General features: G+C 37.9%; 1 protein-coding gene across 8 annotated transcripts in view; it reads left to right on the top strand.

The window, feature by feature from the left end:
- Nucleotides 1-14,482, top strand: part of RGS12 (regulator of G protein signaling 12) — an 85,284-nt gene that overhangs the window by 9,886 nt on the left and 60,916 nt on the right. For 7 of the 8 annotated variants that reach the window (XM_038135171.1, XM_038135164.1, XM_038135167.1 and 4 more), the window contains exon 3: nucleotides 12,351-12,470. In XM_038135171.1, the coding sequence (XP_037991099.1) occupies nucleotides 12,351-12,470 (120 nt within the window). Of the gene's footprint in view, nucleotides 1-12,350; nucleotides 12,471-13,013; nucleotides 13,457-14,482 lie in introns of those variants that run through there. The other variant, XM_038135170.1, reaches the window with a different exon arrangement.

The raw sequence follows: 14,482 nt of genomic DNA on the forward strand, positions 1-14,482 counted from the left end.
AATGTTCCTACATGACTTTAGTATTTAATCTCTTCATTAAAACTACAGACCCTCTTTTGCATTTTAATTTCATTTTTCAGTGTTATTGAACGCTGTTGAAACTGATGAGAAAAGCTCATAAAGATTATTTGGAGTAATTCACAGAGATGAAGTTGTACAATGTTCTCATCTTAAATCTTTCATGTAAATAATCAGGGGCTGTCTCTACTGATGATCATACCTCTGTGCTTCAGGTGCTGCAGAAATAGGGAAAATCTGTATTTGCAGCTTAGAGCCCTAGTTCATTTTCATAAGAGAGAAAGTCAGACTTTATTATTATTTTGTGTGAAGGGACGAGGTAAAACTGCCCATTCCAAATGAGTTAGTTCCTGTGTTCTAAATGACATGTTCTCAGCTTCCTGTGACCTTTTTAAGTGGTAAGGACTTATTTTACACAGCTTGCTCAGACTCATTCCAGTCACAAAATAAAATGCATAAAGTGGCCACATAGGATTACATTCATATTTTTACAACTTGGTGGCTGAGTCTAAGTCTTCATTTGGCAGAACAGCACTTTAATTGCTTTTGTCTTTTACATCAATACCGAAGGTAAAACATCCTATGGGTGGGAATGTAGAAACCACCAGAGGGAGAAAAGGTTACCAAAGGTAGAGATTCTTGTGATGGACTCTGTGCTTCCATATGAAACACTGTCTTCCTTGGAATTTTCATCACACATGAGTTCCTGGATGCAATTCTGCTCTAGCAGAGCTGCTGTGCAGATAAACAGGGATGATCACAGCGTGTAATTCCGAAAAATATGCTGTACTGTGCAATGCTAGTGGGGGGTAAGATGGGCATAAACTACTTCCAGATTTTATAGCTGCACTTACAAAACATTTGTGAATTATACAGCACGCAAGAGCAGATGTGAGAAAGTGTAAGTGAACATATCTATTTAAAATTGCACCTTCAGAACTGAGCCTGGGAAGTACTTCTTGTCAGTAGGAATAGATATGGCATTTCAGACCTCAGGTTACAAGCAAGTAAACACAGTCTTTGAGCTTTGCTTTCCATTTAGTGATGATGTTTTCAGCTCACAGACTAGAATTGTGATTAATTTTGTGATAATCGGCAAACCCACTTTTAAAATATTAATTTTCTTTATGCTGCTATGAGGCATTTTAAAATTCAATATAAGTGTGAATCATAGAAAATAGTTAAAACTGCCTAATTTTGTTGTTAGTGGATACCATGAGGTTTCTTGTTTTCTTTAAAATGCTGTAATTATGAATTATTCCCAAATTACTGAACACATATTTTCACAATTACTGTATTTTTCATTCTTTTCTAAAACCTTTTAAAAAGGTTTCTGTGCATGGCAAGAGGAGAACTAAACCAGGAAGATTTTGGTTCAAGTCTACCTCTTTTGACTGAGACCTACCAGAAGAAATCTCTGGCCCTGTGCACCTCTCATGTGTACTGAACTTCACGTTTCTGGTGTTTCCTGAAAGTGTCACGTGAACAGATTTCTCTTGAAGAAATGAGACAATGAGAATTTCTATTGAAGAAATGAGACAATCAGTATTCGAATGAGTATTTTTTGGTGGCATCCATGTAGTCTGTAGGTCGTAGATGAAAACAAGCAGGGAGACGCCTGCTGGTGTTGCTGAAGTTTACTGAAAAGGCAAATCATGGAAGGCAAGGTGCCTTTCAGTCTGAGAACAGCTAAGGAAGGTTTCTGGTGACAATGAACTTCTAAACTGCTCTAAGATTGATGCTGGGTAGGGGTCGGGTATGGTCCAGTGAGGTCTGTGAGACCAACATGAACAGCCTGGTTGTAGTTTCTGTGGGAATGGAATAATCCCTGCTTTTTTTGTTTGCAATGCCAGTTGCACTGCTCTGCCTTTGCTGTTGCATTGCTCTTTCCACCTTCTTTAGCACCTACTAAGTTCCAATCACTTACCTACTTGCTCCTGTGCATGGTTTTTGGATGATGCAAGTGAAAACCACCATAAGCAATATGAAAACATCAGGGGATGTTAGAATTGGCAGGGGACTTGAGAAATTGCTGGACAGGGAAGCATTCCTTTCCCTCTAGACTAAATTAATATAAATACATTTGATTTTGTTCAACCCTCACTCTCTGTTTTCAGGCTAGTGCCTGGCCAAAAATATGTCTACCCATTACTGTTTTAAATTAAGTTTTACTGGGAAAATACTCCCTTTTCCACTGGAAAGCTTCATAACAGTTTAGTCTTTGAGTTCTCTCTCCATAAGGACAGAACCCTAGGCATTGACCTCTCACCATTCTCTTTTTAAAAAGGGAAAGTCTGTTTTAATAGTGTGGCAGTGAGTATAACATTGAAGATCAAAATAGATTTTACAACCTGAGCCTAATAACTAGCAGGTCCTAGGTTTATTCCAACTGAATATGTCAAATCTATTGAAATGTAATTAAAAAGCTTTTTTACATTTTGGGTATTGGCTTTTAGAAATCCTTTACTGTTTCACACTTATTATACTTCTGTCTTGATCACATTATTGTTTGTGCTGATGAAAAGTGTGAATTTGTAGTTGGATCCTATTTGTAGATCTTAGAAGAAGACAAAATACAAAATCTTATTTCATGAGACTCACTGGACGATAGTATTACAAATGTGTATTTTTTAACAATAAAATATATCAACTGCTTGGCAATCTTCATAATTTCAGCTCCTGAAAATATTGAAAAAAGGAGAAGAGAGAAGATAGGCAAGCAGTACTATGGGGTTCACTAAGGCATCTTTCCCTGCTAATCTAGTCCATGGGCAACTTTTTATTCATCTGTTTTGTTCAGAAGTTTAACTGTAACTACTTTAGAGTTGTCTTTGTTTCCAAAGCAAATGTTACTGAAAAAGATATGCTGTCCAAGTTAAAAATTAATTTTTTTTGATTGTGAAGATCTGTAATTTGCTTCAGATCCAAGAATTGCAGTTTTTTACTGTTGGTAACTGGATGGTGAGCTAACTGCAAAGCAGATATTTTAGATGCAGAGACAATGTTGGCAAAGCTTTGTGGTTCCCATATTTGTTTTTTTTGTTGTATAATTACATGTTTTTTTCTCTTTCCTTTAGAATTCTGTTTGCTCACTAGCTTAAATTGTTCCACCACAGCTGTTTTTAAAGCAGAATTAATGGCAGCTGGATTGCTATTCTTATGCAGTACAATTTAATGTTAACTTTCGGATTTATAGGCTTTGATCTGATATCTTCCTACATACCTTAAAGAGAACTCAAGAAAAATCCCAAACACCAAGCTAGAGCTGAGAATGTGCTAATGTGAATTAATCTGCAAAGGGGCATGTATAGGAAATAGGTTCTCTGATTTTTGCTTAGAGAAAATGAAAAGCAATTAAATATTTCGTAATTTCATGCAGCCTTTTCATATGAATTGTAATCTTCTAAAATTATTTTAAAAATGGTTCTAGGATCTTCAAAGTGTATAAAAAGCCCAAATAATGCTGGCTGTGTTTCTTTGAAAAAAAAAATGAGATAAAATCTGGACAGTAAATGTCTGTAGAGTGATGCTGACTTTTGTGAAATGTCCTCATTTCAAGTTTGTGTACTGGAAAGAAAATGGTGTGGAAAAAAATTTAGCAGAATATGAATTGAAATAATGAAAAATGGCTTAATCTTTATGTTTTAAACATAAAATCTTTGAGATGGGAGATTAAAAGGTTATTGCCTGTACTAAGAAAGATCTGAGTTCTTGCAGTTGAGAAGATTTAGAGGAGAAAAGGAGTTGTAAAATACCAGTTTTTCACTGGACAAGTAATAGGGCCAAATGGAAAAAAGATCTTTAATTAACAAAAATAAATATGGAATTGCTAAAACTTATGTGAACTTGTACTTTTGGCATTCATGATATCACTTGACTTACATATTCTGCAGTTTAATTAGTGTGGAAAGAAAACACCACATAATTGTATTTTCTGTATAGTTTCATTTCATACCTGCTAATATTTGCCCTGAGAAATACTACCAATCTTTCTTTCTACTTTCTCTTAGCGATATTATTTTTGTTTTAAACGTTAATCACCAATCCCTTACTTTCCAATCAGAAGTCAGCTTAGTCTTATCTTTTCCAAAAGTTTTTTCATAATTGTAATATAATTGGTTGCTGTAATTTTATTTTTGAGATGGGTTTCCAGAGTTATAAGCAGTTTTAAAAATGTGTGGACAGACAATGTATTCATAGGGCTTATTTCTTGGTGTTTTGGTTTTTTTGCGTTTTGTTTGTTTGTTTGTTTGTTTGTTTTGCTTGAAAAGGGATTAGGATGGTACTGAAGTGTAGATGGGTCAGTGTTTTATGCCTAATATCTTCAGTACAGGAGAGAAAGCATTAAATTTCATTTACTTGGATGTTCATGTCAGGACAGTCTCTTTTCTGTGTCTTCCTGGAATCCATATAGATCTTATATGAAATTTTGCAGCATTCTTCATTGCATCACGGGCCAAACTGGCATTTAAAATGCCACTGTAATGGTTAGAAGGGAGTGAAATGTGTCATTATAATCTGATCAGTAAAGAAGAATTCTTAAAAGTCATCAAATCTGTTGATCAGCACGAGTGAATGTAGCATTTGAATTCTTTGTCATCCTGGTGTACCCCAACCTAAAAAAGAAAAGAGAATTAGAGTGTAATTAAAGCCTGCAGAAAAGCTGACACTAAAGTTTGAATGATGATAGATCTTTTTCAGTTAACCCTCTGTCATCTAACTGGGTTTTGTGAGGTGCTGTCCCTCCGTGATGGTGACACAAGTGCAGGGCAGCGTGAAGGGTGTCCCTTTGTTCTGGCTTTGTCCACATTCTGGCTCCATTCCTGGAGCCCTGTGCTCTGTGAGCACAGGCACACCTGGAGCCCTCTCTGTGAGCATAGGCACACCTGGAGCCCTCTCTGTGAGCACAGGCACACCTGGAGCCCTCTCTGTGAGCACAGACACACCTGGAGCCCTCTCTGTGAGCACAGGCACACCTGGAGCCCTCTCTGTGAGCACAGGCACACCTGGAGCCCTCTCTGTGAGCACAGACACACCTGGAGCCCTCTCTGTGAGCACAGACACACCTGGAGCCCTCTCTGTGAGCACAGGCACACCTGGAGCCCTCTCTGTCAGCACAGACACACCTGGAGCCCTGTGCTCTGTCAATACAGACACACCTGGAGCTCTCTCTGTGAGCACAGGCACACCTGGAGCTCTCTCTGTCAGCACAGACACACCTGGAGCCCTCTCTGTCAGCACAGACACACCTGGAGCCCTGTGCTCTGTCAATACAGACACACCTGGAGCTCTCTCTGTCAGCACAGACACACCTGGAGCTCTCTCTGTGAGCACAGACACACCTGGAGCCCTCTTTGTCAGCACAGACACATCTGGAGCCCTCTCTGTCAGCACAGACACATCTGGAGCCCTCTCTGTCAGCACAGACACACCTGGAGCCCTCTTTGTCAGCACAGACACACCTGGAGCCCTGTGCTCTGTCAATGCAGACACTCCTGGAGCCCTCTTTGTCAGCACAGACACATCTGGAGCCCTGTGCTCTGTCAATACAGACACACCTGGAGCCCTCTCTGTCAGCGCAGACACACCTGGAGCCCTGTGCTCTGTCAGTACAGACACACCTGGAGCTCTCTCTGTTAACACAGACGCCTGTACCCAGCACTTGCTGCTTCCTGGGACAGCCCAGGGGAGGGGTCCACCCTGAGAGATAAAGATTCCTTTATCTCTCTCAGAACACAAGAAGTCCTTACCCAACATATCCCATATTTCAGTCTCTCCTGTTCCCAGACCCTCCTTTTACAGGAACTGTGAGTTTCACTGTCAGTTTTGGGTGGGGGGCATGTGGTGCTGGCAGGTGGGATGAGGGGCAAAGGGGGGTCAGGACCTGCTCTGCTCCAGAGGGACACTCAGTCAGGACAGTGGATGCTGAGGGTGGGAGTGGACAAGAGAGGAGCACAAAGCCACACAGTCCAGATCAGGATTTGAGACTAATATTGATGACAGAATAATATTTGCATCAGCTGCTTTTTTTTTTTTTTTCTGTGATCCTTTCACTATTTTTTGAAATTTTGTGTGCTTTGTTGCCATTACTGTGGCATCCCTGTTTCCCATCCCTTTTCAGAAAGCTCTAAATCAGGATCTTTCTTTCTGAAGTCTTAAACCTTTATTCTTTTTAAAGCTGAACTGCCCATCCAGACTGACCCTTCTGCTGAGGAGCTCAACAGCCAGGATTAAATTCAGTACATTTTGAATATCCATAGAAGTTTCAAATTATATAGTCAGTGTATCTGGGCTCCAAACTGTTATGCACTTCACCACATAAAGTCACAGAATCAAACCTAAAAACAGTGGGAGTTTTTAAAAGCTTCAAGAGCTGGAAATAGGACAAATTAAAATTTGGTGATTTTGTAGTTAGTATGATTAAGTTTTGTGGCACATAGAACATACCAAATTCTGTTGAGTTCCTTAATTAGTTGAGCTCCTTAAATTGAGGCAAGCAATTCTGAGTGACCATTCTAGCATGGGCATGATCCTTTTGTATTCTCTTAAATGGCCAGGACATAGGGTAGTGTACTTGTTCCACCTGAACAGAAGGAAAATCGTTTTCTATGAAAATTAGTGCACACTGGTAATGATGTTTTTGTCTTAGAGCTTCTAGAACTTTGTTGATCACATTTCATTACTTTCTTCTGCTTTTTTTAGTCAAACATTTAAACTTTTATAGCTATTTTGCTCAAATCTTGTGAGATTAATTTTTGTTGTAAAACAGTTTTGAAAGCATAGTTCTATAAATGTAGATGATCAGGCTTGTCAGTGCTTTTTACACATTTTTTGATTAGCTTGCCTTATATTTTACCTTTCCTTCTTGCTGCTCTTCCATAGAGCAGGCAAAACCTCTGTCCCAACAGATTCAGTCCCTTTTAGTTTCCTAAACTTAAATTTAGTTTCCTCTCAAGATCGCAAACTATAATGTGTTTTCCATGAAAAGTTGTAAATTTGCTGGAAGCTGGCCTAAAGCCTCACAGTTTTTCTTTCTCCTTTTCTCCCCTTTCTGGATTCCTGCTGCCAGCTCACTGTATTTTTTTGTTGTCAGGGATGCCAGAGCTCCTAACAAAAATTTCCCCCTTCCCGGGTCTCTTGTACTCCAGTAGCTGCCTGTGTTCTTCCTTGCTAACCCCTTCCTGCACCTTCAGCTTTAGAACTGGTACCAGAGGAGGGGAAATCTATTAGTGATATCCAAACAATAACTGCAGAGAGGCACAAAGACTGTTTAGCACAAAATGGAAATTTCAGGTTGTTGCATATTTGTTACAAAGTTATAATACTGGATGAGTGCATTTTCTGGAATATGAAGGAGCACGGTACAGCTTGTGCTATAGTTGGGAATTCCTTGAAGCTAATTGAAGATGTTTTCTGAAGGGGTTTGGTTTCTTTGTGTTCTGAATAATTGATCAAGTTTCACCGACTCTCTTCTGTGCGCTCAGGCTCCAGGTTACAGTCACATATTGGCTGTCATAGTTTCACGTTGCATTTCTTTGGAAGTTCCAGCTTAAAAGAGTTCCTGTGGTGCTCAGGCCAGAGTTGGCAGTGAATATCACGAGTTGTGCTGGCATGACTGTGGATCTGCCTCAGAAACAGGATTATTTCATTTTGTAAACTCTAGTTTACTGTTAGTAGAGATGAGGGCACAGCCTGCTGCCATTTGTGAACTTGCAGGAGTGGTCAGAGGTGCATGCAAAACCCTTAAGCAGCCACAGCTGCCAAAAATCTTATATGGAACTGCTGCCTAACTTGTTTATCAGTTAAAAATACTTTTAAGAGTCCATAATTTTTTCATTCTATCTTTAAATAATTAGAGTTGTACAAATCATCTTAGATTGGAACCTTTTTTTCTTTCTGTTTGCAATCTCACATGAGTCACATCCTTCTTTCCCTCTGCCTTGCTGATAATTAAGTACAATGTTTTCTGCTTTTTCATTTGTACTTTTCTTGTACACCATTTTTGTTCTCAGACAGAAACCATTCTCACTTGGACACTTCACAAAATGCTGCTATATCAGTCCTCCCCTGGTGACCTGTTTTCAGTGCTCTTCTTGTCATATTTGCACTTGCCATTTCCTGTTTGCCTAAAAAAGGGTAATCTAGTAATTTATTAAAAAATAAAGGACACAGACCCCATTAATTGTTTATACTCTTGTGATTATACATTTTACTGGTTTTTCAATCCATGCTAATTTTACTTTTTATAAGAGTAGAAAAAGGAATGGATTTTTTTAGAGCATCAGTCCTTTAATTCCTTTAATCCTTTGTTGTTTTTCCTCTCCATCTGCCAAATCATAACAGGATAAAGGCTTTTAGAGATATGTTCTTTTATACTTTCACCATGATAGATAGTAGTAGCAGGGTGGCAAGTATCTGCATTGCAAATAGGAGAGGACGTATTGCTGTAGCACATGCTTTTCACAGATCAATTCCTTTTCACAAATTTCTGTGCTTTTTGGTTGGCTTCTGGATTCCTAAAAGTTCTAAGGTGAAGGCACTTAGTAAAATGTCAGGTGGACTTCAGTTTCTAATTCTGTTCTCTGATAGAATTTCTTACATTTTCTTGACTATTTAGATATTTTTAAAGTTTCATAGATTTAGCAACACTGGTTTTGGAAGAGAATCTTTAAGGTAGGATAATAAACAGTTCTGGGGCTTATAGGCAATCTGGATTTTAAAAAAAAACCCCAAACAACCCTAGAGCCTAATGTTCATGCAGCAAATGTTAGTGTTTTAGCTTGGCAGCTAACAGAGAATGTGACAGCAGATTTTTCATAGAGTGGTTTGGGTTGGATCATCTTGTTCCAAGCCCCCTGCCATGGGCAGGGACACCTTCCACTGGACCAGGTTGTTCCCAGCTGGCCATTTTTGTAGTCATACATTTATTGTTCTGAAATGTTTGTGGATAATTTAGTGATTTTTAATATCTGTTTAATAGTGTGATAAATGCTTTAGAAGTACAAAGATTTCTTTATGTCTAAGAGACTGCAGAAATGACATTAATATCAGTCCTTGCACTAACAATCTCTCTGTGCTCAAATACTGTGGATTTCTTTAGCCATGCTGATTAGTACATTCTAGTTTCAGTGGCTGTTTTCTGTTCAAGTCATGGATGCTTTTACTTCCAGCTCTTCAGAGTCCCATGAAAAACATTTGCCACAATGATGCTGTTTGCTTAAGATACGTGATTCTTTCCTTCTTTGTGTGCATGTGTGTATGCACAGCCATTTTTTTAATTGATCTGGAGAAGGAGGTCTGCCTTCATAGTCTGAAGGTCTGGAATAGAGTCAAGAAAGGATGAAAAGGGCGACGTCCCAGGAAATTAAATACTTGTGAATTGCAGTCTTTTTGGGTTTTTTAGTAATGCCCTCCTTAATTTCCTAGATGATTGATTTGATTTTTCAGAGCAAGGAAGAGTTTTTTGTCAGTTGAAAATATTTTCTTAATTGCAGTTGTTATCCAGATGGATTGGGGAAATGGTTAGCTCAGTGCATTTTTCTATTTTGCAGTCATTGCTTAGCATTGTTTTATTCCCAGGGTCTTTTTTTTCTTAACCTGTTCTTATCTTTACTGTTCCACCCAAGGCTCAATAGTCAGTTTTGCATAAAAATATAAAAACCCACAAATATAAACTTTGATTGGATACTAATTTACTTTCTCTTTTCTAATACCACACACTTTACAAGTTGTTTTTGTCTGCTCTCCCTCTTTCTCTTTGTTATGCTTCTGACCACAAATAGGTAAGCAGCATCTATTTCCAAAATGGGGCATCTGGTGATAATTAATCTTATCTAGAATCTGCTTCTCAGTGGAATCTAGTTAGATTTGTCTTTAGGCAGTTGGTTCCTCTTCCTTCAATTTGTAATGTTACTGTTTCAAAAATTTGTTGAGTGTATGTTCTCTAGGTGCTTGTCTTAATCTCCCAGCATCATATATGGCAGTCTCTACTATTTAAATAAATACTGAACAATTTATATTCTTTTTTGGGGATGAAATAGAATGAATAGTGAAAATGTATTTGTTATTCTGAAAAGCTATGTCTGCTATTAATAGTTTTTTCATTTTTTTCCTTTCACCCTTTTATTTTCAATGAAAGCTGAAGTTCTCTCAGGGCATCCATCTACTTTTAAGAAACACATCAAAGACCATTAAGCATCCATACCGTGTAACTGTTTCATTAGTTTCAAAGTACCAATTAATGATGCCATTAATTTGCTGAGTTGTTAGTAGTCTGATAGCATTATCACTAATTCTCAGATTAAAAATGAAAAAAAAATTAAAAATCACAGAACTAGTGGTCATACTTGACTAGTGGTGAAATCAAGTAGATGTACATGTATATTCATGTTGTTCTAACAGAAAAATTCATACAGAAGGAGCCTTGTTGATGTTTTGGTCTGCTGTGCAGCAACAGTAATGGATACAGCTGAGTTTAGTCAGGGGTTGAGGTGAAGTTCCCTGTGTGGCACAGATTAGGTGTAAGCTTTCCATCCATGCAGGAAAGGCTGCTGTGGCTGTAAGGGATGAGGCAGGTGGGAACCACCTCAGCAGTACTTGCCTGGATAAAGAGATGATTTTAAAAGTTGCTCAAAAAGATGCTCAAAAAGACAGGAACCATCCTCATTCCACTGGGTGTTGCTTGTCAACGTTTACAGAGAGCAATTTTCCTCTCTTCACATTTATTTGATCATTTAGCAAAAGCCATCCTAGCTTGTTTATACTGCACTTGTAAATGCTCTCTTAAAACTTTGGAAGCTAAGATCCAGCTACTAGATTTCCAGGTTGCTGTGGCAGAACCTGCTCAATTTACTTCTCAGCCAATAAAAAAAAACCAAAAAAACAACAAACTAAACCCTTAGTAAATAGAAAATTGGGAGGGAAAGAGATTTCATAGAAAAAGGGATCACTTTTTATACTGAATGAAGTTGAACTCAAGCCTGGTGAGGGGATGAACGCTGCTGCCTACTTTGCATCCAGATTCCTGTTTTGTGTTGACAATTCTTGGAGCTTGTAAACAGAAATCTGTTGAGAGCACTGGTGATCTCCAGAGCCCAGTTGCTGCAGAACAGTGTTGTCTCCATGGGAATTAGCAAACAGGCAGACATCTCTGAGGCTGTACAATATTCTGGTTGCTCTTCTCTGCTTTGTATGAGTGGTTGTTGGCATGAGGATGTGAAATTTGTGCTTGTTCTTTTGATTAACGTGATGTGTGCAGACTTTCCAATGAGTGATCAAAGGGAGACCAAAATGTTTCAGAACTCGGAGCACAGAAACTTGCCCAAAGGAGGAAATGAACACAAAAAGAAAATTTAATAAATATTACAAATCTACCAAATGAGCAATTATAAAAGTACTAATAAATATATTTTTAAGCTTACAATGAAGAAAGTTGCTGACATGAAACAGAGGGGAATTTGTTCTGATTTAAAGTCTTTTATTTTCTAAAGCAAAAAAGCATCAGTAGACAGGGAAGAATTTTCCTGACATTGAATGTTACAGTGAAAGGAATGCAAAATTTCAGGCACATAATCACAAGGTTTTGTAATGTAGTGAGTTTATGTACATCTGCTTAGCACCAGTCACCGACTGTGCCTAATTTTAGGTTCAAGCTTACACTTTGCCATTTGGAATAAACTTGATATGTATATGCTGAGTAGCTTAACAGACATCTGGTAACTTTTTAGGGAGAAAGAGTATGATTATGGGCACAAGAGAAAACAGATTTAATTACTGCAGCACTAATTCTAGTAATGGAACATCCAAGTGAGGGAGTTATTTTCCGCAGAACAAAAGTTCCTGCAATTTTGTACTGTGTGATTTCAAAAGTTGGACTTTGCAGTAGCAAGGCTTTAAAAAAAGAGTAGTGAAAGTAAGACTTTTAAAAATGTGGGGAAATGTTTCAAGAGAAGCTGGGTGAGATGATTTCTGGGATGGTAATTTCCTATAGAAAACGCAAACATTTTGTAGTTAAATGGTTTTTAGTCAAGACAGGAAAGAGCCAGCATCATCTTGCTTTTATAAGTGACATGTATCATGTGCATTTTAGCAACCTAACTGATCACTCATGTTAATACAGTAAATTAATGCTGAATGTTTAAGATATTTGTCTTGAGACTGGAAAAGTCAACTTTAATGAATTTTAATATGTGATTTTACAGGGGCATGGCAAATGACCAACTTGTTTTGAAATTGTGGTCCTGTTACATTTCCTTAAAATTCAGATCTCACTATGATCAGCAATGTACTAAAATTACAGAAATAAATTAATATGTATTTTCTGTTTTGTTTAGGGTGCAAAATTTGGACATTCCATGGGATTAAATCAGGCTCCTCCTCCACGTTCTTCTGCTCGAAGATCATTTGGAAGATCTAAGCGATTTAGCATTACTCGCTCTCTGGATGACCTCGAGGTAATTAACTTTCACTTAAAATTTAGAAGTGAATCTTAGAGAATTTATAGTGGATAATGCTGATAATTGCTGAAAGAAAGTTAGTAATGTATTAGTGTAGTAAAGTTATTTACTATCATATGACATTTTTATGAGGGGAATAGAGATTTCAGGTATCAACCTGTATTTTTCAATATTTCTTTAATAGGTTACATTGGGGCCATTCTTTCTATGAGGAATCCTGACTTTAGTTTTCATATCACAGTTGGTCCTGTGTGACTTCAAACAACACACTTTTGCTGATCAAAATGTTAATAATGTCTCAGAAATGAATGTATCATGATATATAGAAAAATCAAATGTTCATCATATTCTGTTTTTTGTTCAGCTGATGAATTTTGACAGCAGTTGAGAAAAGGGAATTCCTAATCAACTTGGTGATTTTGGCTCCTTTTAACTGTAATATTATGCTATTTTGCATCTAGTTTAGCATCAGCTGATGTCTGGCTTTCAAAACCATATTGGCTTTGGAGGAAACAAGGAATGAAAAGCCATCCTCCTGTTCTACTGTAGGAATATGGCCTCATTATATCTTCACTCCTAGTGTGCCTCCTCAGGAAAACCTGACCCACAGTGATGTGAAGGTGAATGCAGAGATTCTTCCCTTAGCCCTTTACCATGCTTATTTGGAGCAAGTCTGGTGACTGGGGAGAAACAAAAATCTGTGCAGAGCTCTTGGCACAAGAGCCATGCAATGCGTACTGCTCCGATTCAGCAAGGAGGGAGTGTGGCACACTGAGCCCTCCAAATGGGAAGGAGGTGTTTATAAAGCATTTGGGATGGGAGGAGGGAAGAAGGAGACACTCTGAGTTTTCTGCTGTGGGGAAATGTAGGAAGAACAGCATTTCACAGACTCTGAGCTAAAGGAGAAGGGAGCTCAGTGCAGTGGATGTTTAGGGAGCAGAATATATATATGGAGGAGCTTCTGGCATGCTTAGCGAATGCAGGTAGGAACTGTAATTACTTATTTCTCAGATGGTTTTCTATTTTTCTGTTTTTCATAGCTATCTATATTCTCTGAAGCTTTTAAGTGTCTTGCTTTTTTTCTAATTATAGAAAATACGTAATTTCTTTGCACTTATAACTTTAATACAGTAACTGCATAACTTAAACACAACATAAACTTCTGGATAAAGGGGTTTGGGAACCATCTAGCTACATCTTTCTTAATCAGAGGATGGTGATTCTTCTAAATTGAAAAAGTTTGCTGTTATATATATCCAGTTTTGAGAGAATTTTTGGTTGCAGTGAGAGTGAATTATCTCAGAATACCAAAGAATCTGGTGCTAGTAATTCACATGCAACAGGAAAAACATGGTTCTTTCCACAGTCTTAGAGACTGAAATTTCATAAAGGCTTTTTGCACATCTAATTTTTTGAGTGTTTTAAACATCAAAAATAAAATTTAATTTCTGTTGTTGGAGCTGTTTCACATTGCATAAATATTCATTCAAACAGGCACTTGGGACTTTCCATTAAGTTCAGAAAGATATGGTAGTTAATGGCCTAAAAAGTCCCTTTTTCCCCTCATTATGTCCTAGTTAATATTCATTAGTGTCTGTAAACAGACTGGCACCAACAGGAGGGATTGAGTCAATCTGTGTCCCAATGTTTTCATCATTACTGAGTTACTTTGGAAGGGGAAACTTTCATTCTAGGTCACAATATGAACTGGACAAAGGAACGGTCTGAATTCAAATCTGTATTTGGATGAATGTCCTTACTACATGTAGCTGTGTGGGTGTGGACTGTTCTCTGTCCAACTACTTCTTTTCACTTTGAAAGTTTTTTTTTGCCCTGCATGCTGTAATAGAATGATATCCTAGATATCCCAGCCACCAGGAGAAAGAGCAATCCAGAGGAGCATTTAAAAAGTTTTGAATGTCAAAATAAAATAATGTTGGGGTGTTTTAATTTTGGTTCAAACTTCAACGCTGCTGCTTCAGCACTTGTCCCGAGTGCTCTTACACTAT

The sequence above is a fragment of the Motacilla alba genome, chromosome 4, assembly GCF_015832195.1.
Source record: "Motacilla alba alba isolate MOTALB_02 chromosome 4, Motacilla_alba_V1.0_pri, whole genome shotgun sequence".
NCBI classification, from domain to species: domain Eukaryota; kingdom Metazoa; phylum Chordata; class Aves; order Passeriformes; family Motacillidae; genus Motacilla; species Motacilla alba.